General features: G+C 37.7%; 1 protein-coding gene and 1 long non-coding RNA gene across 11 annotated transcripts in view; one reads left to right on the top strand and one right to left on the bottom strand.

The window, feature by feature from the left end:
• The window catches only part of PSD3 (pleckstrin and Sec7 domain containing 3), a 713,619-nt gene that overhangs the window by 392,392 nt on the left and 295,009 nt on the right, over window positions 1-26,218 (bottom strand). For 6 of the 9 annotated variants that reach the window (XM_077849463.1, XM_077849457.1, XM_077849458.1 and 3 more), the window contains 2 exons: window positions 9,572-10,655; window positions 6,451-6,846 (listed from right to left, as the gene is read on the bottom strand). In XM_077849463.1, coding sequence (XP_077705589.1) covers window positions 6,451-6,846; window positions 9,572-10,655 — 1,480 coding nt within the window. Of the gene's footprint in view, window positions 1-6,450; window positions 6,847-9,571; window positions 10,656-21,850; window positions 22,045-22,182; window positions 22,318-24,084; window positions 24,168-26,218 lie in introns of those variants that run through there. The other 3 variants (XM_077849460.1, XM_077849462.1, XM_077849461.1) reach the window with 3 other exon arrangements.
• LOC144284646 (uncharacterized) lies at window positions 618-25,284 on the top strand. Of its 2 annotated transcripts, XR_013353092.1 has the most exons (4): window positions 618-715; window positions 817-982; window positions 19,736-19,833; window positions 20,781-25,284. It is a non-coding gene; the product is annotated as an uncharacterized LOC144284646 (long non-coding RNA). The 2 variants fall into 2 exon arrangements; XR_013353091.1 differs by lacking the exons at window positions 19,736-19,833; window positions 20,781-25,284 and adding an exon at window positions 1,391-4,285.

The following is a 26,218-nucleotide window of genomic DNA, read 5'->3' as shown; positions in this document are numbered from 1 at the left end:
AGAAGCCCCTTTAATTAAAAAAAAAAAAAAATCCATTATAACTCCTAGAACGCAAGCTAGAAAGAAAAAAATGAGAACCCATTCTCTGCAGAACTAGTTTTAAAGCGTAAAAAAAAAAAAAAAAAAAAAAAAAAGGACTAAAGAGATTACTAGGGCAACAGCAAATCACCAATAATGAACCTATGAGACAGCAGAGCTTCCCACTCCTAATGATCCAAGAAAAGTTGGGAACTCAGTGGTCAGCCAGATATCTAAAAACCATTTCACAAGATCAAATCCTTCTCTCGGTCACCAGCTTACCTAATACATTATTTTAATTTCTTATTTTAATACTTATACCTCATATTAAAGTGCCTGCAAGTCTTAAATTGGAATCAAAAGAATTTTTGAAATCACACTTCCCAAATTTCTATATTAATCTTATTTCACATGACTTTTTCCTAGACAGAAAGACACTAAAGAAAGAGAAAAACTAAGAAAGGGATACTTTTAAATGCCTGCATTCCATGTAAGAAGGGGCAGAGGGAACAAGAGGAAGACAAAACCCAAAACTACCCAATTCAGAGAGGACTCAGGGTGGGCTGAAGCACTCCCTCAGGCAAGCCAGCTGCACACAGATGCAATTCACCTCCTCTGCTGGCCTCCGTATCTGGAGTGCTATCTGAAAGGAAAACTAGGAAGCTGAGACATAAAATATATCCATTACCCCAAACAGGTGATTTTAAAAAGCAGTTTTATATATTTCAGAGAAACAGAAGAAAGCTCCTGCCATATTACTGTATTTGATCTCTCTTTTCCTATCTGTCCAAACCCAAGCTCAATGGAAATGGACAATGTTCAGCTCTGTTAATGGACACAGTGACAACATCTGTGCCTTAGTCTTCAGGTCAGAACTTACTGATTGGAGCCGCAATCGTCAGAGGATAAGCCAGCGAGGGAGAAGCACCCAGACACAAAGGAACCCATTGGAACATGTACAACTGTAAGTAGATAATCATCCTTTCTAATTTTGGAGCTATGTGACCCTTTCAGCCTGAGTGCTGTGTAGCGGACCACAAAGGGAGGGGATACTCCTCTTTGCTCCTTCATTAAAATATTGTGTTACATTCATAGGGTGAGCTATTTCCTGACTGATGTGCAGCTCCCTCACCAATATTCAGTCTTCAGAGCACTCAGAGCACCTGAGAGAACTTAACTATTTCTGTCCAGGTTTATTAGTCCAAGGTCTTAAGAGGTTTTTTTCACTTTATAAAGAATGATCTATTTGATTATTGCAAAAGTATATAATCTTTAAGAGACAAATAGTGAGCACGTGTTCTCTTTAAAAACGTCCCTTCCGACCTGACAATAGAATATTATAGATTTGAAATGTTTTCTTCTTTGACTTAAGCAGAGAGAGAGAATAAGGGAAGAACCACCCCCGCCTCTGGCCACCAACTCATGGTTAAATCCCAAACTGGAAGGTGTTCCTGAGAGACAAAACTAACTTTTGCTGAAGCAATAGGACAACCTCATCACCTTTTCCAAACACTTGCACCTGTCTTTAAAGAAGCAACACAACAGAGAACAGTGTCATCCTGCGTTCAAAAGAAATCATGTCAAATATTGCCACTGAAATCCTCTTTAGCAACAAAGTAAGTCATGTACTGTCGTAGAAAAAGATTTTAAAATATACCTAGGCCGTGTCAAATGCATTTTTGTTTAGAAACGAACAATAAATGGACTATGGAGCCTGACTGGCGGGTTCAAATCCTGGGTGTGCTGCTTACCACCTGTGTGACTTCGATCAAGTTACTCAACTGTGCTATGCCTTATTTACCTTATCTGGAAAATTAAAACATTACTAGCTCCTTTCTCTTGGCTTTTTTTTTTAAAGATTTTATTTATTTATTCATGAAAGACACAGAGAGAGGCAGAGACACAGGCAGAGAGAGAGAAGCAGGTTCCATGCAGGGAGCCTGATGTGGGACTCCATCCCGGGACTCCAGGATCATGCTGTGGGCTGAAGGCAGGCGCCAAACCGCTGAGCCACCCAGGCGTCCCTCTCCTGGCTCCTTATGAGAATTACGCACTCATGTGTTTACAAAATAAAACCTATAGGATGCCTTTGATATTAAATTGTGCTGAAAGACAACCTCTAAGTAATCTTATAATCTTTTCTATTGGCTGAGAGCTAACATTTTATACAATAACATCAATGCCTCAATAGAAATGGGCTTAATTTCTTGGTTCAGGTCTAGTTGAATCAAAGAAGCATTATCAGGAAGACAGTCATATCATTAGTCACTAGTCATATGATTAGTGGTATCATCCCCTCTCCTTTGAGCCTTCTTCAGATTCTCATTATTTAATATGGTCAGAGCCCCCCAGTCTACTGCCAACAAACAGCAAGACCAGTGAATAGAGACAAAATACTAAACATGTGCACTTATTTGTCACTTTGCTTATGTAAATGTCACAACATTAATAAAATTGGAAAATATTTTTCCCCCTTGAATTATAACACTTTGTCTCTGAGTGCTTGGTTGAGGGAAGTCAATCAGGTTGACAATTGTGCAGTCAGCATTCTAGTCTGGATCTCCTTAACAGGCTCAATAGTCTATCTCCTTACCTATGCAGAAGAATGTTTTAATGTAGAAGAAATGTTTAAAAGCCTGTTCATTGATTACTTTAAAAATTTATGGAGGCATGTTTATTATCAATTTGGCAAATTTTTTCTCAAATTAAACACACACACCACCACCACCACCACCACCACCACCACCACCACCACCACTACCACCACTTGGTTACAATTACCAACTACAGACTCCTGATGCTATAGACTTATGAATGAGAGAAATTAGATTTAGAAAAAGAATAAAGATATGAGACCAGGCAGCCTAGAACAATGAATGTATCTGGTCTAGGAGTCAGACAATTTGAATTCTGGTACAGTAATTTTGGTACAGGATCTCTCACAAGGTAAATCTATCCCATCAAACTGGGATTTGGATTCTTTACCATAAAACCAGATTATCTAAGACCCCTTTAAGCTGAAAAATGTCATAAATCTTCAACCTACAATTCTGGTGCTGTGACTTGAAAGCATCAATAAGAAAGAGGGAGTAAAGAAAAATGTAAAAGTTACCTAGTTTCTTTAAAATATCTTAGGATCATTGAGCCCACTCTATTTTTTTAACCCTGAATAGAGACATATATCATAAAACAAAACCTCTTCCCCCTATAACCACTTATTATCATATGCCAACTCAAAGAACACAAATAGGTCCAACCATATCACCAGCAGGGTTCAAGGAAGGGTAGAATGACCACTAGTCAGGAAGCACGTGGAAGAGTGCCAGGGCTGGGAGAGAAGTTTGGCTGGCACATCTCTAAGAACACTCCTTATTCAGTACTAGAATTTCATCTTATTTTTTTAAGCTTTAATTTAAATTCCAGTTAGTTAACATACAATGTAATATTAATTTCAAGTGTACAATATAGTGATTCAACATTCCCATACAACACCCAGTACTCATCAAAAGTGTGCTCCTTAATTCCCACCTCATCCATCCAAACAATACAAAGAATATTTTTTTTTGTTAAAAACCAGTAAATTTAAATATCTGTTCTCTTTTTGGTTTTTTTGTTTGTTTGTTTTGAGGTAGGGAGGTTTTGTTTGGATTCTTTTTGTAGTCATTGCTGGTGACACATGACTTTTTTTAACAGGAAAAAGGAGTTCATTATATTCATATTTTTATTTGTATTTTCAAGGCTTGAAACACCTACATTTAAAAGTGAGAAGAAGAATAATATTCAGAAACTGATTCTTGAAGTAATGCAAGCTGATAATGTATCCCAATAACTTTCTGACATGATGAGAAGACTTTTTTCTATAGTAAACTCTGTGGGCATTCTCCAAGTATTACCTCTGGACTATAAGAATTAGCTCCTGCATGCACACATGGACATACCCCCCCACACACATCTATCTATACATACTAGCTTAATCCAAACTCTTGTCTGGCAGATATAGAAACTGTTGCTTTGTTTCTCTGATAAAACTGGTTTTAGAGAAAAAATAGGGATAATCTCTCTCTTAGACCATGCGAATGTTAATAGAGAAGAAGCATTCTTTTCTTTCTTCTATATAAAACTTGAATGAGGAAAAGCAATTCTAGTGTAAGTCATATAAGCATTGTAATTACTATATATAAGAAAATTCAAGAAGATTCAATCACTGTATAGAATGGTAAAGTACCAAATCATTTCTTCTATCAATCATACTGTTAAATAAACTGTGTGCAACAGACAAAAAGAGTGGTCCTTTCCTTAAACTTACCTGAAAAAGCTATAATTTTTTTCCTGGATTCAGGTTCATAATATTAACACTTAGCTTTGGGTTTTTTTGTTATGAAAATGCTGCTGCCCTCCTTATTCCCCATCTCACCCATCCTCCTACCCATCTTCCCTCTGGTAACCATCAGACTGTTCCGAGTCTGTTTCTTGGTTTGTCTTACTATTGGCCAAGATCCTGTGGTTTTACAATGCAGGTACTATAGTTTTGTCTTGAGAAGACCTGAAGTATACAGCTGTCTAAATCTAAGATGCTAAAATACTGTAACCTACCCTAATACTCTCTTAACTATCTAACTCTGCCCTAATAATAATGACTGGCACCCATGCTGTGCCCAATGATGACTACTTCCTATTCCAAGTAAACAAACCATACATTTGATAAGCCTTTTACCTAATTTCTTCCTGATCTGACTCCCTGATGTTCACCTCTTCTTTTTCTTACCGTCCCTGCAGCTTCTGTAAACAAGGCCTCTCAGCTCAAAATGCTTGGGCTCCCCAACTTATTTTTTGGGTCTGTAATATAAACTTCAACTCACCCCAGAAAGGTGGACTGAAATTTTAATAAAATTATCTGCGTGCCTATGCTATTGCATTTTATCACAACTTAAAGTTATCAGAGATGATGGTAAAACAGAAGGATAAATGAGCAAAACAAAAAGTTTCCCCTCTGAGAGGAGGCCACCTGTCTCAGAGAAACCTTCCCCTCCAAGATCCCCTCCAGAGATACCCCCTCTCAGAGATGCAGGAAGCCTAAATGTGGACTTAGCAGCCAAGCCAATTCTGATTCACACCTTTACTCAAGCTCCTACTTTGTGCCAAGTACTGTGCTAGTTGCTTAAATCTATATTAATTCTTTAAATTTCATAGCCACACAGCATACTGAGTATCATTAACCCTGTTTTGCCAATAATATCAGAGAAAGTGGCTTGCCCAAGTAATTCAGACCAAGGTCTTCTGCATTTAAGGCTAGTATTTTTTCATTATCTCACTAGTGACCCAAGAAGATAATCAACATCCGTGGTCCATTTCACATGGAAATGCATAGCTACAATGCTATAACATGCTGGTCTTAAATGTGTTCATTCAACGAATTATAGAAAATGCTCCACATAAGACAGTCTGCTCACACAGAGAGGTTCACTGGAAACCTATAACATGAATACTGACTGAAAAAAAGCACTGACACTTTTTCATACAGCTTTAAAATAGTTTATCCCCATATAACCTCCTCTCCCCCTTTCCCAACACACATGCACTGATACACTTTAATTCAAGTAAATTAAATAAAAAACTAAATTCAGAAAATCGCTAAGAAGTTTAGCATTTCCTGCCCACTGATAAAGATGCTAAAGGATAGGTAAGTGACCTGAGGATGATGAAGAAGAAATGAAATGCTGGATAATCCATAAATAGACAGGGAATCACTAAATGACCAGTATGGCAGATAGAAACTATATTACTTGTCATCTTATCTCCCAGATAGATTTAAATCCTAAATTTCGCAGATGTAGAAACTGCGATTTTTTAATATTTGTATTTATAGCTTTGACCAAGGTACTGGCTCTATCAAGCATTCATACAATCAGATTCTTCCCCCACCATCTCAGGAACAGGAAGAAGGCCTGACTGAACAGGATTTCATACAGCAAAGGCCTGGAACAGACTTTGGTGACCATCTAACCCAACATCCTTAATTTGCAATTAAGGAATTTCTGGCCTAGTCAAGCAACCTGCTCCAAGTCATCAACCAACATTAGTGCCAAAACGAAAGTCAACACCTCTCAGTGTTCTTTTCACAGCACCATACCACTGCTACCAAAGCTGCACCATGGGAACTAACACCCACTCCTCACCCACAAATATTTGCTCACGACAATTTACATATGGTAATCCAGGAAATGTCACCTAATAAGATAACCACAGCTTGCCAATTTGGCAAACTGCTAAAGTGTATTCTGCCTGCCCCTCAATTACTTTCTACTCACATCATTCACTTATATCCAACAGAAACTGGCCAGATGCTGCTCAGACATATTTCACACTCAGATTTCCCAAAGAGAAAATAATACCAAAACCACTGCATGAAAGTAATGAGAATAGGGTTAGTACCTTCCCCAGAAAGCAATCTCCGGGGTGCCTTTCGTGTAGATGGGGTCACTGGTGTCATTCAGCCCATTGGCGATCTCACTAGAACAGCCCATCACTATCTCACCAACTGCTGAGATGCTCAGGACGTCCTGCTGTCCTGCCACCGATGTCCTCTCCAGGAACTGAGTGCCTTCTTTAATGCGCTGCTGGATCATCGGAGTGAGGGGCATGTCAAAGCTAAAATAGCTATCGGGTTCTGAATATAATGTCTCCAAGGATTCAGCACTGTAGTATAACGAAGTGTTGTCCAAAATAGTTTCAAACTGGGAGCTGTACACATCAGTGGAGTCCTCTGCATACCCATGCCCAAGGAGATCATCATCTCCCCCCCTAAAGTGCTCCTCTTGCTCAAGAATCCTGGAAAGGAAATAAGAATAAAGAATTTCAATATTAGGTTAATATTCTTTTTTACTTTTTCCTATATTTCAACCATATAAAAAAGATAATATTCTGTAAAGCTAACAATTATATTCTTTGGGGTTATATTTTAATATATTTGGAAAGGAAGCTATCATGGAAACATAGGCTGAGAAACCTCTTAGCATACATGTGCTACACAACCCTCTAAATAATTTATTTAGTTTCATACTAGTTTCCTAGCATGTGACTAATCTGGTCTAATGAATTGCTGGATAAAATATTAAATTTTCTCATTTTAATGAACTAAACTCCACAAAATCAAATTATTAACAGCTACTGTCATACTCAGTGTTAACAGACACAGATAAATATAGTGTGTAAACCTAATGGAGTAAAATACACTAAACTTTCATCAGTCTATTAATACTTTCTGGTTTAAACAAAACCAAATGCTTTTAAGAAGATGAATACATTAGAATCCAAGGGCCGCCCTCTGCTGACAACAAGGCAGCACTGCAAGAGAGATTTCAGGCCCAAAATTAGCCAGTGAAGGACCTTTAAAAAAAAAAAAATTTTTTTTAAGCCAACAGACATGTTAATTGCAAGGCTAACCAAAAGAGTGAAAAAACTATAAACAAATTACAATTTAATATATATGGGTGAAGCATCAATTAATTAGTATGTAGCATTTTGTTCAAATATTAAAAATGAATGTTAGAAAAATAAAATAAAAATGAATGTTAGGATAGCTATGTAAAATTTTTAAAACTCAGTAAGAGGAGATCAAGTGTTAGAAAAAGCTGCAGCTGAATGCTGGATTGCCAATCACCAGCTGTGTCACTTTAGAAAACTTCACTTAACCTCTCTGAGCCTCAAATTCCTAGATACAGGAATAACAGGAAAAAAAAAAACTACCTCATAAGTACCCATATTCCTAGGTATTATGAGGATTCACATCAACCATACAGTTGTCTCTGTTGTGGGTTTGTTTTTGTTTTTTGTTTTTTGTTCTTCTCTGTTGTTTTTAAATTACAAAGGTCTACCATGTACCAAAGAGCATCCTGGGTTTATCTCTCTTAATAACTTCTTCCTGCTTATGGAATCAAAGGGGAAGTTCCTTTGAGGAAGCTCCTCCCTCCCCCTCCACACTCACTTCCCACTCCCACCTGGCTTCCTCGTGGTCCAGCCACACTGCTGGAATTCCACATCTTCAAACTTGCCATAAAGCTTTTGTTTCACACAACTCTAGGAAGTGCATGTAGTCAGGCATCCCAGCAGCCCTCCTCTGCATGTTGTCCCTTTACATGTGCTGATCCTCCCTGGAATAGTTTTCTCCTCATTCTCCACCTAGTTAACTCATACTCATTTCTCAAGCCTCAGCCTACTTATCATTTCCACAAAAAGGCCTTCTCAGAGCTATCAACTGAATTTATTTTTTCCAGTATGTCTCTCTTCTTCTTCTTCACAGAACCTCCCACAATTTATGATTAACCTATTTTATATGGTCAGTGTTTATCTTCAGCAGTAAACTCCATGAAGGTAGTGACCACAGGCCATTACCTATTGTGAACATCCTTTTATGCCCAGCATCTAGCAGGGTCAAGAACACTGTGAACAAACAAACACCATTTGTGAGAGGAGAGAGAGAAAAAAGGAGGAATGAATTAATAATATCCATAAGTGCATATTCCAGTGGGAATATCATTAGTGAGCCACATGCTCTTAAGGGAAGTCAAGAGATTTTATGTATTAGGGAGTTGGGGAGGCAGGAGTAGAAAGGAGAGACATCCTGGTAACCATCTAAAGGAGCATTGCTATAGGTGGATTTGTTAATTAACTGCAGAGGAAAAGGCATTTCTTTGCGCCAAAAAAAACCCACAAAAGCCCTTCAGCCTTGACACAGATGTTCCTACACATAAACTATAAAATGTGGTCTTATGAAGACTGATGGAATTCAAACTGGAATGATAGTACACAATAAATGACTTTGACAAAAGCAGCACTGCATGCTCAAGACTGCAATCAAGAGAAGTGAAGAAAGGCAAATCATGTCTTCCATTTATCAAGCCTTTAAAGCTGGTACAGCTGCCAGAAATGCATGGAAAGATCAGGAAATATCATATATATAAGTTGACTTTTCAGGCTTAAAAATCAAAACATGCTACTTGCAAGAAGGGATTCTCAGGTGAATGCCATGGGACAGCTGAACAATGAGTCACCTTCTGACCTCCTGACCTCCTTTCTAAACCCAGGAAATTGAGGCAGCCTGAACCCAAAGCTTCAGTGTTCACACATGTCTGGAGCTTGTATGCAGGCACTGGTGTTGCACCCAGAAGAAGTGTCTAAAATATGACTATAGGATACATCATGACTCTAAATCTCTTCATATTATTAAAGATAACTGTGGGGTATTGTAGTTATCTTGATGCTAGAAAACTTTAAACCTGGCAAATATAAAAAATGTCAGAAATGTATCAACATGATTTAGGGTTCACAGTTTGTCCGTAACTCTGCCTCCCCTAGTCAATGGCTAATGCACAACTTTATAACAAAAGCACTTACATATCCTACAGACTTAAAACCAATCTCGCTTACAGGAACTCCTCTCCCACTGTACAAGGACCAGAGTACTGTGTGGAGTTCTCACAGCTAAGCAGAGGATAAAGGTCTCCCATGATGCGTATCAGGCATCACAGATAGCAGACTGGCTATGGGAGCTCACCTTTCCTTGTCTCTCTCCAGTTCAGGTTTCTTCTCAAGATGTTCTTTGTTTTCCTTTAGGAAGACTTCATCCTCTCCACTGTCAACAAGAGGCAGAGGCGAGAATGCCCCTGAGCTAGCTCCCGGCTTCTCTGATGAAGCGCTCCAGGTTTCATCCCAAACACTCTCAGTTAAACCAACTGAATTATACAAACCAGCAGATGAGATGAGATGGCTTGGCACTCGGGGAAACTCTCTGCTTTCAGGAGGGGCCGTCCTTTCCAGTGAAATCTCAAAATCCACAGGCTGTTGTGGCTCTCTTTTCTCCCCTCCTGTCCACAATATCTCTACCCCTTGAAATTCCACATGTTTGACCCGGCCTGGGCGTCCCGTGGAGCTACCTTGATCAGACCTCATCTCCCTCAGAAAACCAACAGTACCTACAGAGGCATGGGCAGCTGCTGGGCTCCCCACAGAGGATGCTGGACCAGCTGGCCCCTGCACATGCAAAGCCCCTTTCCTGGCATCATCAGTTATCCTGCAAAGCTCTACTTGAGCCTCTCCAGCTAACAGTACAGTCACATCCTTCTGGATGCTCGAATAAGAGTTCTCCTCAGTCGTAACTTCAGCTGAAAGAGGTACATCTGGTCCTTTTTCTTGGCCAGCAGGAAATATTTTGTTGGCTCTCTGTCTCTCTGTTTTATAAGGGGCAGTGCCCAGCTTCTCCTCCACCTGCTGAGTTGAAAAACTAGAAACAGCATTCTTTTCCAGTACCTTTGTAGCCTGTAATGTTCCTGAAGCTATTCTGGCTTCTGTGGCTTTCAGAGTTGAAATCAAATCATCAATGGGTTGTAAACTCTGTTCCTTGAGCTGACATCTAGGATGGGACTCTCTGCCATCCTGTGGTCCTTCTGTAACATTGTTGAGCCTACAGTGGGGGCCATCGACAAACTGGACCCCCTGCTGTCCTCGTGGGGCACCTGACAGAGACTCTGTATCAAACCCCAGAGAAGCTCTTAGGCCGTCTCCACTTTCTTCCATGGTCCCATATTCTGGAAATTCATTTGTGACATTCGGTGGGAGTAAAGTGCTTCCTCCATGATCACCTATGAACACAATAGAATGGACATATAACTTGTTTTGAATAAGTTCCAACATGTATTAATAAATATCCATACATAGCAGGCACTCAATAATCCTTATTTGATTCTTTCACTGTTCCTGCCTGTCAACCACCCTGCCATACATCTTTCTCATAACTTTGCCAGTGGTCCCCTCCACTTAGCTTACACGAGGGCAACCACGAAGGTTTCAGTGTAGAAGAAGACAATCTACTGACACATCCATATCACACCTGCTTTTGATAAAGTCTCATACATGCAACTCAACTGCTGCATATGCAAAAATAGATTACAATAAGATGTATTTCATTTCCATATACCACTTATGAAGTAGTAACTAGAATATTTACATTGGGCATAAAAACATACAGCTTTATGATCCAGCCAACAGCATCTGTGCAATGCAATCTCTGAGACTGATTTGATCTATTTAAAGTCAGTAAACACTTTTTCAGCTGGAAGCCTCCCCTTCGCTATTGGATTTCTATGGGGAAAAAGGCTTTCAGAACATCCTTTGAGAATGAAAGTGAAGTCAAAATGGATTAGGATACTTAATGTGTTAAGAAAAGTTTCTGGGATCCCAGCTGCATAAAACTTAAATGGTGTTATGCAGAATATATATATATACATATATATATATATATATATATATATATATGTATATATATCACAGTAAAGACAATAATTAGTATATATTTACTATATTGAACCAAGTTTACAACTTGGTAAGATGGTACCAAGTTTTTCTTATTAAGATGGTAGGCAGTGAGAACAATAAAAATGTTCTGATGAAGAAAGATTTAAATTGGGAGTTTATGGATAACAGTTAAAGTTATACCAGCTTTGATATCCAATTTCCTTTTGAACATGGTTTTAGTTACTTTGTATCAAGAAAATCCTCATCTACATGGGGAAATGTAGTATACTCACTTTGACAACTTTATGAAAGAGCACATTTTTTGTTTTGGGTTGTTATTGTTAAAGCACTGTGAACTACAACCTTTCTATTTAATGAAATATTAGATAAATGTCTGAATATATACACTAAATGACATGAAAAACTTAATTCCAAGACATGCAAAAAATGAGCTTAACTTGGAAACATGAATTTATATATGGTATCCCATAGTATACAAAATATAATGAAAGGTATTACATCTGAGAGCGTATATTGTTTAATATTCCATTTTTAAAATAATTTGAAATACATTTTTAAAATTAAATTTGAATATAGTATGGATGGAATCCAACAAGCACTTCTCTATGATGGCAGTACTTATAATACCTTTGTAAGACAGAACTAAGAGAATGTGGCTTGCTAAAATCTGAAGAGGGAGCAGCTCTTCAAATCCTGATTTTGAAAACAAAGACAGTTAAAAACAGTAAGATCTCTCTTACTAGGGTGGCATATTGACATTTTTTTTTCCTCTAGTATTTTTGCTGCGTAATATTAGTCTGCAGTTGTTTTGTATTACATCTTCATCTGGTTTTCGTATTAGGGTAATGCTGGCTTCATAAAACAAATTGGGAAATATCTTATATTGGCATCTGTTTATACCTTTTTACACTTTCATAAAACATTTTTCATGTTTTACACTTTTTTGGGCTTTTAAAATTTTTATCTCCATTAACCAGTTTCTTCAGCACTTTAAACCTATAAATTTATTATTAATATGCAATGAAAGTAAAAAGTGAATAATCCAAAAAGATGTTTTTCTTTAACATAGTAAAAGAGCTTAAAATGAATAGAGAAGTACTTAGTCCACAGTAGGAAATATTTCCTTTAGATTTTAAATGTTTTTCATTAGTTCTCTAAGCTAGAAAATACATTTACAAAGAATTCAAGAACGAAAGAATATAGAATTTCAAAGGTTGAAGGTATTTAAGAATTAATTCAGCCACCTAACAATTACGTAAGAAACCAGGCTCAAATGGATTGTGTACTCTACCAACATGACACAACAATAACGACAAAAAAAAAAAATCAGAGCTTTTCTATTCTACCTCTACTATGCTTTAATCCCCCCCACCCCTCTATCTTTATTGTAGTAAGGTACCCTAATATGTGTGTCTTCAACCTTTTCCTACAGAATAAAGTCTAAAGTCCAAACTCCTTGATCCAGAGTAAGGATCCATAATTCTGTCCCAATCTATTTTTCCCAAACTACTTCGCTTGCTCAACTCTCTTTACAAATATGTTATACTATTACTTCTCTAACTGAAGGAGGGGTACAGCACATGGATATTTTGAAAAGATTCTCTGAAATATATAGTGGAAATAAGATTAACTATATATACACATCTTTGCCTTTGCTCAAAATCTTTTCCCTATAGGACACAGTTTTTCTCCCCATCTCTAAATGACCAGATTGTCTTCATCTTTCAAGACCTAACTCAAATCCCTTCTCCCTAATGAAGCCTTCCCTTAATCACCATCCCTTGCAAGAAGTCATCTTTCCCCTAACAAATGTCAAGAGAATTTTAGCTGTACATTACCTATAGTACAAAGAGATAAAATAAGTGACATCACGTTAGCTCATATTTTAAACTAAGAGGCCTCTGAGTTGCCAGACCTTTATTTCTAACAGCAATAATATTACCAGACACAATAAAGACTGAAAACGCTTCCAGATGTAGCTTCTGGGTAGAAATAGCCTTAAGCATCACATGGCCCAGGTTAGACCTGACTCAGCACAGCATGATATCTTTACTTTCAAATAAGACACTTCTTCATTAGAAAGCAAGAGCAGTTTATTTCTGGTTTGCATTTCATGTCACCACTTAAGCTGCATTTAACAGCAAACAAAACTTCATAAAATATTAATCCTGACCTTTTTATTTAGAATCTAAGATTTATTACTTATTTTTAAAAATCAGGACTATTTGTATTGGGGTGATTTTTTTTTAAAGACCAAATTCTTTTACTATAAGACTTTTTTTCTTTTCCCTTTTGAAACAGAACATAGATAATTCCCATTAAATGCCTATCATTTCCAAAATTCCTTCAAATTCCACAAACATTTATTAATTACTTGCTATTACTAAACACAGGGGATTCAAAAGTGAATATTGCCAAAGCATGGAAAGTCCATTTAGTATGTTAGAAAAGTCTATTCTGGTAGCATTTGAAGGAATAAACAGGAGAGAAAGAACGAGCATAAACAGACTCAGGAATAACAACACAGGCTACTGGCTGTCGCACAGGTAAAGGGGATACGTGCTTGAGCCAGGGCAAAGACCACCACATCTCCCACTCCAGCCAGTATCCACACCCAGCATCACCTCATGCCCTCTGCCCAGTCCCCCCTAACTTCAACGTGTTCCCACAATGCTACTGCGCAGCCTGTGCCCTGCTGTGGGCTCTTACACCTAACTTGTTAAAGCTTTTCCTTCACCTTTGTCAGTCTAAATCTATTACTAATGTAAGAATCCACGTGAATACTAAAATAGCTATTTCTCTTCCAGAAAGTCTTACTGAATTAGTCTTGCCCAAATTTGGTTTCATATGTGTGACAAAGGGATTTGCAAAGTATAAAAAAAGAACTTTAGCACTTACCTAAATATAAACCACACACTAGTAGAATCTGAATTAATCTGAATTAATAAGAGTTCATAGCTTTTCTGCATTTATTTTTCCCCTCAAAGGAATGAAAATGTAGTGTCATATGTGTTGGAGGGCAGGGAGGGGAGAGAGAAGAGCTTTTCATACTTGTGTGGAATGTATATACTTTGGGAGGCAGCTACTTATATTCCTTTAGGAGTCATCTTTTTCTTTTTTTTTTTTTTTTTTTTTTTTTTTGGAGTCATCTTTTTCTAATAGGAATTGTATCTACCACTTTGTGTATTTGGTCAGATCCCTAACAAATTTCTTCCTGTTGTTTAGTAAAGATGCTTTTCCTGTGATGAAATAAACCCAGTAATTTTTTTCTTTTAACTTAATATATTGAGAAAGAAATGAGATACTTTTGAATGTTAACATGATCAATTTCAAGAGTGTTTTGGGTTGTATATTAAATAGCCATCCACTTCTGGGAAACAGGGACAGGATTGAAATAAAACAAAACAGAAGAGAAAAAAAAAAAACTTCCACATACAACTAAAAAGTTTCTTGTTTGGTAAAGGAAATCATCAATAAAATGAAAAGGCAACCTACTGAGAGAAAATACTTGAAAATCATACATCTGGGAAGAATTGATATCCAAAATATATAAAGAACTCTTATAATTCAATAACGGAAAAAAATCCAATTTAAAAATGGGCAGAAGGGGCAGCCCAGGTAGCTCAGCAGTTTAGTGCCACCTTCAGCCCGGGGTGTGATCCTGGAGACCCGGGATGGAGTCCCACATCGGGCTCCTGCATGGAGCATGCTTCTCCCTCTGCTTGTGTCTGTCTCTGTCTCTGTCTCTGTCTCTTTCTCTCTCTCTGTCTGTCATGAATAAATGAATAAAATCTTTAAAAGAAAAAAATTAAATAAAAATGGGCAGAAGATCTGAAAAGACTTTTTTTCAAATATGACATACAGATATACATACTGGTATACGAAAAGATGTTCAATATCATTAATCATCACAGAAATGCAAATCAAAACCACAATGAGATATTACCTCATACCTCTTAGAACGGCTATTCTCAAAAACACAAGAATAACAAGTGTTAGAGAGAATGTGGAGGAAAGGAAACCCTTGTGCACTACTGGAATGTAAATTGGTGCAGTCACTACAGAAAACAGTATGGTGGTACCTCAAAAAATTAAAAATAGTACTAACACACCTCCACTTCTGAGTATTCAAAGAAAATGAAAACACTAATTTGAAAAGACACAGGCACCCCCCTGTTCATTGCAGCATTATCTATAAGAGCCAAGATATGGAAACAGCCCAAGTGTCCATCGATGGATAAATGAATAAAGAAAATCACACACAAACATGCATGTACATGCATGCGCACACACACACAATGAAATATTAGTCAATCATAAAAAAGAAGGAAATCTTGCCATCTGCAATAACATGAACAGACACCTTGAGCGCACTGTGCTAAGTGAAATAATCAGTGAAAGATAAACACTGTATGATCTCACTTACATGTGGCAATCTAAAAACAGCAACAACAACATCCCACACTCATGGACAGTGAACAGAGTGGTGGTTACAGAGACAGGGGGTGAGGGCTAGGTGAATTGGGTGAAGGGGTCCAAAGGCACAAGCTTCCAGTTATAACATGAGAGACTCCTAACTCTGGGAAATGAACAAAGGGTAATGGAAGGGGAGGTGGGCGGGGGGGGGGGGGGGAAGGGATGGAGTAACTGGGTGATGGGCACTGAGAAGCACACTTGATGGGATGAGCACTGGGTGTTATTCTATATGTTGGCAAATCGAACTCCAATAAATATACAAAAAAAGAAAAAGAAAGAAGTCATAGAGATGTAATGTGCAGGACAGTGACTCTAACAATACTGTATCATGCATTTCAAAGTTGCTAAGACAGTTGATCTTAAAAGCCCTCATCACAAAAAAAAAAAAAAAAAAACTATATATATGGTGATAGATGTTAACTAGATTTACTGTGGTGAATATTTTGCAAAATATACAAATATCGAATCGTTATGCACTTGAAACTAATATAATGTTATATGTCAGTTATATCTCATTAAAAAAAAATCCTGTTTTTCTTCCAATCATGAGGAAATGTGCCTCCTCCATAGATGGGCTTCAAAAAGACTGTGGCCCTTCTAATAATGATCCTGTTTGAGGACCAGTAAATGAAATAGATCTTCTTCTATCCTGGCTAGCAAACCCCTTAAAAGAAAATGGTCAAAGGAAAAAAGTAAGAACTATTTGGCAAGTCGACTGCAGACTGTGACACAGGAAACTGAAATGTGAAGCAAGTAAAAAGGTTTATCGTGAGGGATTCTGAGCAACAGTACCTCGGCTTCCCAAGAGACTATGACTGTCAAGTTTATGCCTACAGCCCCAGAAGACTTAGTCATTTATAATTGGACTTAGTCATTTTTAGGAAGAGGTTTTTGTTTTTGCCCTTGTACTGTTTTTGTTTTGTTGCCATGAAAATATAAACTACAAAAGGCTGGAACTTTGCTTTCCTTATCATTATATCCCCAGAGCCCAGAACAACAATACCTAGAAAATGGATATATATTTGTTGGATCAATGAATTAATAAAGAATGTCCTATAGCCATCAGGATACCATTTAACAGAATCTCAAAACAGAAATAAAAAGAAACCTACCAAAACACAAGCAAAATACTACATGTCAGTGCCATCCACCTTTCTGTCCCCTAGTCCCAAGAACAAGCTTGAATAGAATGCTGAAAATACAGGGGTCCTTCCTAACATGACAGCTAGCTAATTCTTCCAATTGCTCAGCCAACATTTTCTGTGAGCCAAGTATGTGCTGAACACTGGAAAACAGGCCCACATGGCTCTTGCCCTCAGGGAGCTTGCCATCCAGTAGCCCCCATTTGTAGACACTTATCTACTGCAGACAAAGCTCAGGCAGTGGCAAAAGTAAAAGGACACTATCTTGTGCAGGGGCTATTACCATTAAGAATAAATTTCTCTATTAGATTATCTTACTCTAAATGCTATGCTGCCCAATATGTTATCCACAGCCACATATGGCTATTTAAATTTAAATTTATTAAAATAAAATAAAATTTAAAATCCAGTGCTCAATACCATATGTAGTTAGTGGCTACCATATTGCACCACACAGATATAGAACATATTTCTGTGATCAGGAAAATTCTATTTCAAAGTACTGTCCTAGAATCTTCCTACTCAGAATGTGGCCTTGGGACAGCAGCACTAACATCACCCAGGAGTTTGTGCCACCCTAGACCTTCCTAATCAGAATCCATATTTAAAAAAACAAAAAGAAACCAAATTATTTGTATACACATTAAAGTATGAGAAGCACTTCTCCACAGAACTACAACAATATCTACTACAATATTTAGAGGCTGTTCTGACTACACTTTAATGGCTCCTTTTTTTATTCTAAAAGAGAATCCCAAGAGCTCCTACCTCCCAACTGAAAAGTCTAAATGCTTATTCAAATAGACAACAAGTAATGGAGCATACAGTCCCTCATTCCTACCAAGAGAAAGGCTTGCTCATTCTGGTCTGGATTTGCCCTCCAATTATCCTGGAATCCTTCTTAAGAGAGGAAGAGAATCGCCTCTACAGTCATATAATCTCTTCTTTATTTTACATCTCATAGTATATTTCTCTCACAATGAATGGTCAATGACTCAACTCTACTTATGCAAAAATACCATAAAATCCTGAAATAATGCAAATGCAGCCTGAGCATTGTGAACATCTGTAGCCTTAAAGAAATAACAGGAGAGCTTAAAGGTAAAGGGTTGAGGGAAAGGTAAGCTTTTTCAATTTCTAAAAACAGGGTATTTTCCCAGATTTTTATTGTACCTGTAATTGGATATATTACTCGTAACATTAAAATGCATGGGCAAATTCACTCTGATGAGGTACTTTCAAGAGTGCACTAGGGGTCTGTAATCTACTTTTTATGAGTACAAATCAACAGATTTTCATTTCTTTATAAATTGTAGCTAACTTAGCCCCTAAAAATCTATTTTCTCTCCTTTCCATGTACTTCGTTCATAAATGCAATAATATCGGGGTGCCTGGGTGGCTCAGTCGTTTAAGTGTCTGCCTTCAGCTCAGGTCATGATCCCTGGATCACATGGGGAGCTGCGAGTCCACTTCTTCCCCTGTGCCTCCCCTCCTTGTTCTCTCTCTCAAATAAATAAATAAAACCTTTAAAAAAAAAAAAATTGCAGGGCAGCCCGGGTGGCTCAGTGGTTTAGTGCAGCCTTCGGCCCAGGGCCTGATCCTGGAGACCCAGGATCGAGTCCCATGTCGGGCTCTCTGTGTGGAGCCTGCTTCTCCCTCTGCCTGTGTCTCTGCCTCTCTCCTCTCTCTCTCTCTGTCTCTCATGAATAAATAAAATCTTTAAAAAAATAAAAAATAAAAAAAATGCAATAATGTCCCTGGTACTCTTTTTTCCTTAATGAGTATCAGCTAGCAAACACCTTAAGACTTATATCATGAGTTAGTAAGATAAAAGAACTATATATTCCTAAATTATTTTAACACTGGAGATTTTACAGAAATAAGCTTAAAGTCCCCCTGATTTGTCAAACAGGAGTTCAGTCCTATAAACAGGAGGGTGACTATTTTGTCCCCATCAGTCTGAAATTTCATAAATCAATTACAAAAAATTGGAAGACAAAGGTCCAATTTATAAAGCAAATATAAAAAGCTTCGCAGAGCTAAAAAAATCTCAAATAAGTTTCACCTGTATATAATCCTTAACTGTGAATAACAGTGTTTTTTTAAGTCTAATAATCAATAAACCCCTCCAGTAAGAGTGACGCATGCATGTACTATCCAGATTTGCAATGCAATACAAAAGTTGCCATTAAGAAAATAATCCAGGGATCCCTTGGTGGCTCAGCGGTTCAGCGCCTGCCTTAGGCCCAGGGCATGATTCTGGAGCCCCAGATCGAGTCCCACATCAGGCTCCCTGAATGGAGCCTGCTTCTCCCTCTGCCTGTGTCTCTCTCTGCCCCTCTCTCTCTCCGTGTCTCTCATGAATAAATAAATAAAATCTTAAAAAAAAAGAAAAGAAACTAGTCCATTTTTACTAAGCAGTAGAAAACATATTTAGCATGATAAAAATAACAGAAAATGAGTATGAGTAATGAGAATTTACTAAGTGAGTAATCTAAGTATTTCAGTACATACCCTTCACCCTAATAAAAGTCACAGAGAATGCTGGCTACTGTCTGGTCACTAATACATCTCTAAAAACACAGACATTTCAGGTATTTATTTACATGCTGCAAAAACAAGGAAAACGCCTGCTAACCACGACACAAACTATTAGTATATGCACACAAGTAGAGGGACTGTTGCATAAATTGAAGACTCTTTTCCTGACTGATTAATAGTTACAGCTGTGCTTACCACGAGCGGAATTTCACATACTAATGATTCAGAACCTTTTTTTTCTCATTCAGTTCTAATCCCTGGGAAAATGAGACTAGCTTACCATCCCAGTCAACTTCAGAGGATGCTCTGCAAACTAAGGAGCGGCACTGCATACAGCATACAGAAGGTAAAATGAGTGAGATAAGAACAGCCCATTAATTGTAAACCAAAGTCTCTGCAAGTGTGCAGAACACTGTTCTTGTCATGGAGAAGAAATACTAAAGCTGTAAGACCTGATTTTAAGCCAGCTTTAAAATCATTGTTTTTTAAAGCTGGTTTCCTTTTTTCAAACAGTAAGTTCCTCCACTGTCATCCACTTCTCATAACTTTTGTTTCTTCTTATATCCACATATCGTGCTTCTCCTTTCAGCTTTACCACATCTGATCAGACTTGCTCCTCTGATTTCATCTACTCTATCCATTTTCTACTGCTTCTTCCTGTCTAGGAATTCAAACTCTTAAAAACGTAATTTTATTTTTTCATTTTTTTCCAACTTTACTGAGCTATAATTGACATACAACATTGTGTAAGTTTAACGTATACATGTTAATTTGATACTTATAGACTGCAAAATGACTACCAACATAGTTTAAACTAGCATCTCCATCATGTCACATACTTACCATTTCTTAAGATCTACTCTCTTCAGCAGTTTCAAAGTACATAATACAATATTATTAACTACAGTCACTATGCTGTAGCTCAGATCCCCAGAACTCATTCATCTGAGAACTGGAAGTCCGTACCCTTTGGTCAACATCTCCCCACTTGTCTACCCCGTAGCACCTTATAACCACCATACTATTCTCTGAAAAAGCCAATTTTAACACTTCTCTTTGATCTTTACTTGTTGTTTTAATTTTATTTTGAAATGCAAAAAAAAACTTTAACTTTTAAAGAATTCCACAGTTTTGTTTACAGCAGGCTCTCTTCTGCTAAAGTTGATACAAATGTAGAAGTATTAATAGAAATTCTTCTAAAAATATTTTATGAAATATTTTAATATTTAAGAAACTGATGTTTCAAAATACACCTTTTTTTTTTTTTTTTTTTTTTTTTTTTTTTTTTTTTAGTCATGCCTGCCAAGCAGCTGGAGCTCCTAGCAGTGATGATCAACTACAGCTGTGGACTTCTGCACACTGCTGTGTCAAGACAGATGTTAGGTGCTCAGCCTGCAGTCTGTAAGAAGCTTTAGCTGATTCAGATTTGCATTCAGTAATTTTCATGCTCAAAAAGAGACCCACAGTCTTGCTAAGGATTCAGCTGCAAACTAACATGAGCAATAATCCCAAGTAGATCTGAAATGGAGATTTTACAGAGAGTTAAGTACCCTGGTGAGAGAAAAATAAATCTTGTATTACTCTAAAAGTGACACTTTCAATAGACACAAAAAGGCACACCCCTATGTATAAACTGAAGCATTAAAATACCTGTTATAAATCTCCAGCAGATACCATCTCAGCTTTAACTACAGTGTTCACAGAACATTTTTGGTGCTACCGTGTGGTCATAGCCATACATTAGGCATGCAGATGGAAAGGGGTTTGAGCTCTTTAAGAGAAACTCCTCCCCTATTCCCATCCAGCGCCACAATATTATGTCTTTCTAAAACTACAGGGGTAGCCCGTTTTCCTGACTCGTTCTATACAATACATCACAAACAGAGTAGAGAAATAGCTTGAGAGAACTGTATTCTCAGGAAAGCTCGGTTGAACAAAAACAAACAAACAAAAAAAAAAAAACAATGAAAGGAAATGAAATCACAGGTAAGAATATTGCTTTCTACTTAAAAATAAAAATTTTGGAGAATCCAATGTCAGATGCTAAAATAAACATTCCCAGTTAAAGCCAGGTAAGGTACTGGGCGAAAGCATTCAGGGGGTAGGTGGCATCTTTTTGATGACTTGGGAATTTAAAAAACACTGGCTCAGGCATCCCTAAATAATGCAGTATGCTCTTCCCTATGTCAGGATTCAGCACAACCTGGTCCAGCCCCAGGAGTCTCCTACCGGGACAGTCAAAGGACAAGACTAGTAAGCAAAAGCAGTCAGTAATACAGATGGATCATTTCACAGCAGCATTTTACAAGAGAGAGATATAAAATATATTTGCCTCCGCAGACCTACAAACAGAGGTTACTCACAGAGATTACTGCAGCTCCAGCAGTTACCCATTGATCATAGAAAATGCCCAGTTCATCAGCTTAATGCTCGAGAAAAGTTAGCTAGAAAAAAAGGCAGCTAATTCAAAATCTGCTGTTCTAGTCAACTGGAAGCAAATTAGTTTCAAATTTCCTGGCAGCCCCTTTTGCCCTGCACTGCACACGGTGATGTCAGTGGAAGCACTTTGAGCACCAGAAACCCTCGCGGAGAGGTGCTGCCGCCTGGATCCTCTCTCACAAAGGCTAAGCTGCCTGTTCTTTCGCTCGCTCACTCACCCCCTTTCTGCCTGTCTCTCTCTACCTTGGTAGCTTACCGAAAACAACCACCGTAGGGCTTTTCTATATTTGTGAAAACTACTTCCAAGGAGATAATTGAGATGCCGGGAGTTAGCTTTAATGTAACCATTTCCCCAGTGCAGCGGCAGAAACCCCAGCGAAGGCTCTGAGAGGATTGTACCATCCTCGGTGACATCAGAGGTGGGGCTGTCATCTCAGGATTATGCAGCATTTTCTCTGATGAGAGAATGACATATGTGAAATGAAATGCATGGGTTCCCTTTAAAAGGGCTTAGTTCCTATGCTGTTTTAAACAGAACAGGCAAAAGCAAATACAATGTTGAAAAACTGCTGTAGGAAGATAGAAATCTTGCTTTGCCAGTCCTTATCTCGCTACTAAATGACGCTGCCATCTCAAGTCATTTTACTGATGATTACATTATCATTACTGTGATTAAATTAATATTTCATAGGTAATTGATAGTACTTGGAAAATGTGATATGAAAAATTCATATTTAACATCTGGTTTTAAATATGATGGCATAAACTTTTACATCTCTAACAGTACCTTGGACATATGCAATACTTCCAACACATTCTCAATAAAAATACTATATGTAAAAACAGTTTTGTAGATGAGAAAAATGAGGTGAAAAACAGCACAAGATGAAAAGCATAATGTAATACTGGTCTTTAGTCTTGGTAATGGAGGTTAATACAAACAGCAAAAAGAACTCATCTTCTATAACCTTAATACTCCAGTGTCAAAAGCGTAGGCCAACAACACAAAGCAACTGATGGTGATTTTCATTAATTCCATATGCATTTACTGAGAAGAGGCTAACAGGTTTTTAAAAATGTGTGAAACCTACTTTGGAATGTACCTTTCCACTAAGTAATAAAATCACAACAGAAAATACATATATAATGCTTATTATGTACCAGGCACCAGGCAGGTTTATTGTATTAACTCATCTATTCCTACTAACAGCCCCCTGGGCTGCTGCTACAGTTAACCCATTTTACAGATACGACTACTGAAACACAAATAGGGATGTAACATGTCTGAGGTTACGTGGCTAGAACTGGCACAGGCAGGATGCAAACATAGGCAAGAAGGCCACAAAGTCCACCCTCTCAACCACTAGGCTACATTGTCTCCTGTGGGCTTCCTTGTCAAGTATAAGAATTCTAAAGGAAGAACATAATTTTCAAGATTTAGAACCACAGAAAGCCAAAAATAGCCACCTCTCCAGAACACTGGCCCAAATATAAGAGGATAAAGGTGGAGAGGGCACCCAGAGACTGCACACAGAAACAACGGAAATAATGTCCAGAAGGAGTTTAGTGCTGACTGCTCAAGGGACCTGGAGACAATGGCTTAAAATCGTCCAGCATTAGTTTCCTTATTTCTAAGCTGCAGGTTTTTAAATTATAGCCAATATTAAAGTGTGGTTAAAGCACACGTTCCAGACTTGTAATCTGGGCTCCATTATTTTCCAATTATGTCAATTTAAGCAAATTATTTAACCTCTGAGAGGCTCAATATCCTCATCCAAAAAAAATGAGGAAAACGATGGGGTCATTCTGAGGATTAATGACTATGCATATAAATATATAAAGCACTCAGAGTAGCAACCAGTATATAATAAAAGCTCAAGGCTCACTATTATTGTTTTCCATAATCATCATTTCTTTTAGTATTAATATCACATTTTTTTACTAAAACTACCAACTTTTCAAAAACCTCTCCAAGGAGAGCTGCTATTTTTCCAGAGTTGATGGGAAAAGCAAAGAAAAACCTCTACTGGCTTCATATAAACATTAACCAATCAATGACACTGACTTCTTATGAGAGGGAAGATGGAAGTTATTAGGCATGCCTTTCAAAAAAAGCTCCTTCTATGGGAGCTTTTGGGGAAGAAACAGGAGCGTTTACCTTTTTGCCCTCCCCAACTTCTTCCTCTGCCAGGAATATGGAACGGGGCTAGAGCCAAGTAGCCATCCTTAACTGTAGGCATCCTGTTAGTTAGGGAGATGACACAGAAAATGAGTGTCCAAACCCACCATAGATCTCCCACTCTCATCTTCTTTTATGTTAGAGAAAAATATACCTTTAGTTCAAGTACTTAATTCAAGCTTTTATTTAACACAACTCTCCACGACCCTGTGAAACACAGTTAAAGGCCACAGTTTCCCGGTAGTTTCAAGGGCTACCTGGCGGGCTAGGCTATGTATCATGACTTTTCTGTCACATCCTTTGAGCCTGCACCCTCCCCAATGCCAAGTCAAAGTCAGTGGATGACCCCATGGGAAAGAAAAAGCAAAACATATTACTTCCAATACTTAACAGCTATGCTGTTTTTTTACAAACAGAACAAAAAGGGTTGAATGGCTAAAGCAACAGCATGTGAAATGCTCCTCCCCCATCTTACTTTCCTCCAGTCTCTAAATGGATCCAATATATCCAATCTGCATGCTACTAAGCTAATGTTAAAGGAGAAAAACAAAGAAAGTCAAATACAAGAATAAGGATGCTTGATAAAGTTACTGCTATTATAAGGCTATCCAACCACAATTACCAGGGACCATGAAGAAATATGTCTCCACCTCACAAATGTTCCAATTCCAAATGTCTAGCATTTCACATTAGGCTTTAACTAACAGTATCTTGGACTGACACTCTAAAATCTTCTATTTCAAAAAGTAAAGCTCAAAAATAGACTTGTTACATATTCTCTAGTCTCTCATGGGCACCATCTCTAAAAATCGTATATACAAAAACAGCAGTTGAGTCCATAACTAGATTAAATGAAAGGATTTCAATCTAAAATGGAACCAAAAAAAAAAAAAATGGAACCAGAGGATATGAGATGGAGAAACTCACACAGGCACCCACAGAAAAACAGTACTTAGCAACTAAGAGAGAGATTCCTATTCCTATTCCTATTCCGAGACTTATCTCCTGACCTACAAGTATCTGCTACTACTCTCTCTCAATCCTCAAGCCAAAGAACTTACCTCCCTGAACTCTGGCTGGCCCTTCACTGCTGTACTCCTTGGCCAGAAATACAGCATGTATTTTCCAAACTGCAATTGCTCTGGTATTCCCAAATAAACTCAATTTCTGGTCATTCAAGCTTGCCTCAGTTTACCTCTTTATTTAGATTGACAGAAATACCATCCTTGAAATTATTTTATGTCTGAAACTTAATCCAATAATACTGCCATTATTATTAAAGAATGCATAATACCAGATACTTCGGAGAACTATTAAAAAATTCAAACCAATATTCTGTTTATATTTCTTCTGTAAAATATAATAGTTTTTCTAGAAATATCACTGACAGAGTGAAGTAATCAAAAAAGCTGGATTTATTTTTCATTAGAATGTAAAGGAATATTTTATAAGTAAAAGTATGCCAACTAACTACAACCAATGTTTATTAATAAAGTATGAAATTTAAATTATAAAACATTTTGTACAGTAATATAAAGTTTATATTGACTGTATCTTCTTATTTGCTATACTGATGCTCTGGCATTAGGAGCTTGGCTCTTGAGGAGGCAACGAATCCCTCCCTGCCCCAGTAGCTGTTTCCTGGAGATAGCAATGGACTCCCAGGGGAGTGCACTTTTGATATACAAACCAATCTACAGCCACACCACATTTCCTTCATAAATCCTTCACACTCTTAAACCAATATTCCCCCTATCCTAAATCACTCCAGGGCCTTGTACTGGACAAGTAGGAACTACCATGATAGACCAGAACACCCATGAAATTATTCAAACTATCCAATCCTAAACATACTCATGGATATTCTGCTTGCCCATTCCTTCCTGCAAGGAACCACAGGAAATACTGGGCCCCCTTGGCCTCCTTCCCCATGTTGCCCTGAATACCTACTATGCTTCCTGTTTCTAGGGATCTGTGGATATAAACTTCTTCCTTCATGACAACAGCTTCCATGCCTGTGTGCCTTACCATATCTGATAAAACAAAGCCAGGAAAAAAAAAAAAAAAAAAAAGGCCAGGTACAAACTTTCTAATAAATTTTTAAGAGAAATGA

The sequence above is a fragment of the Canis aureus genome, chromosome 15 (genome assembly GCF_053574225.1).
Source record: "Canis aureus isolate CA01 chromosome 15, VMU_Caureus_v.1.0, whole genome shotgun sequence".
Taxonomy (NCBI): Eukaryota; Metazoa; Chordata; class Mammalia; order Carnivora; family Canidae; genus Canis; species Canis aureus.
Note: the sequence above shows the minus strand (reverse complement) of the source record. Positions and strands in the feature narration are given on the sequence as shown.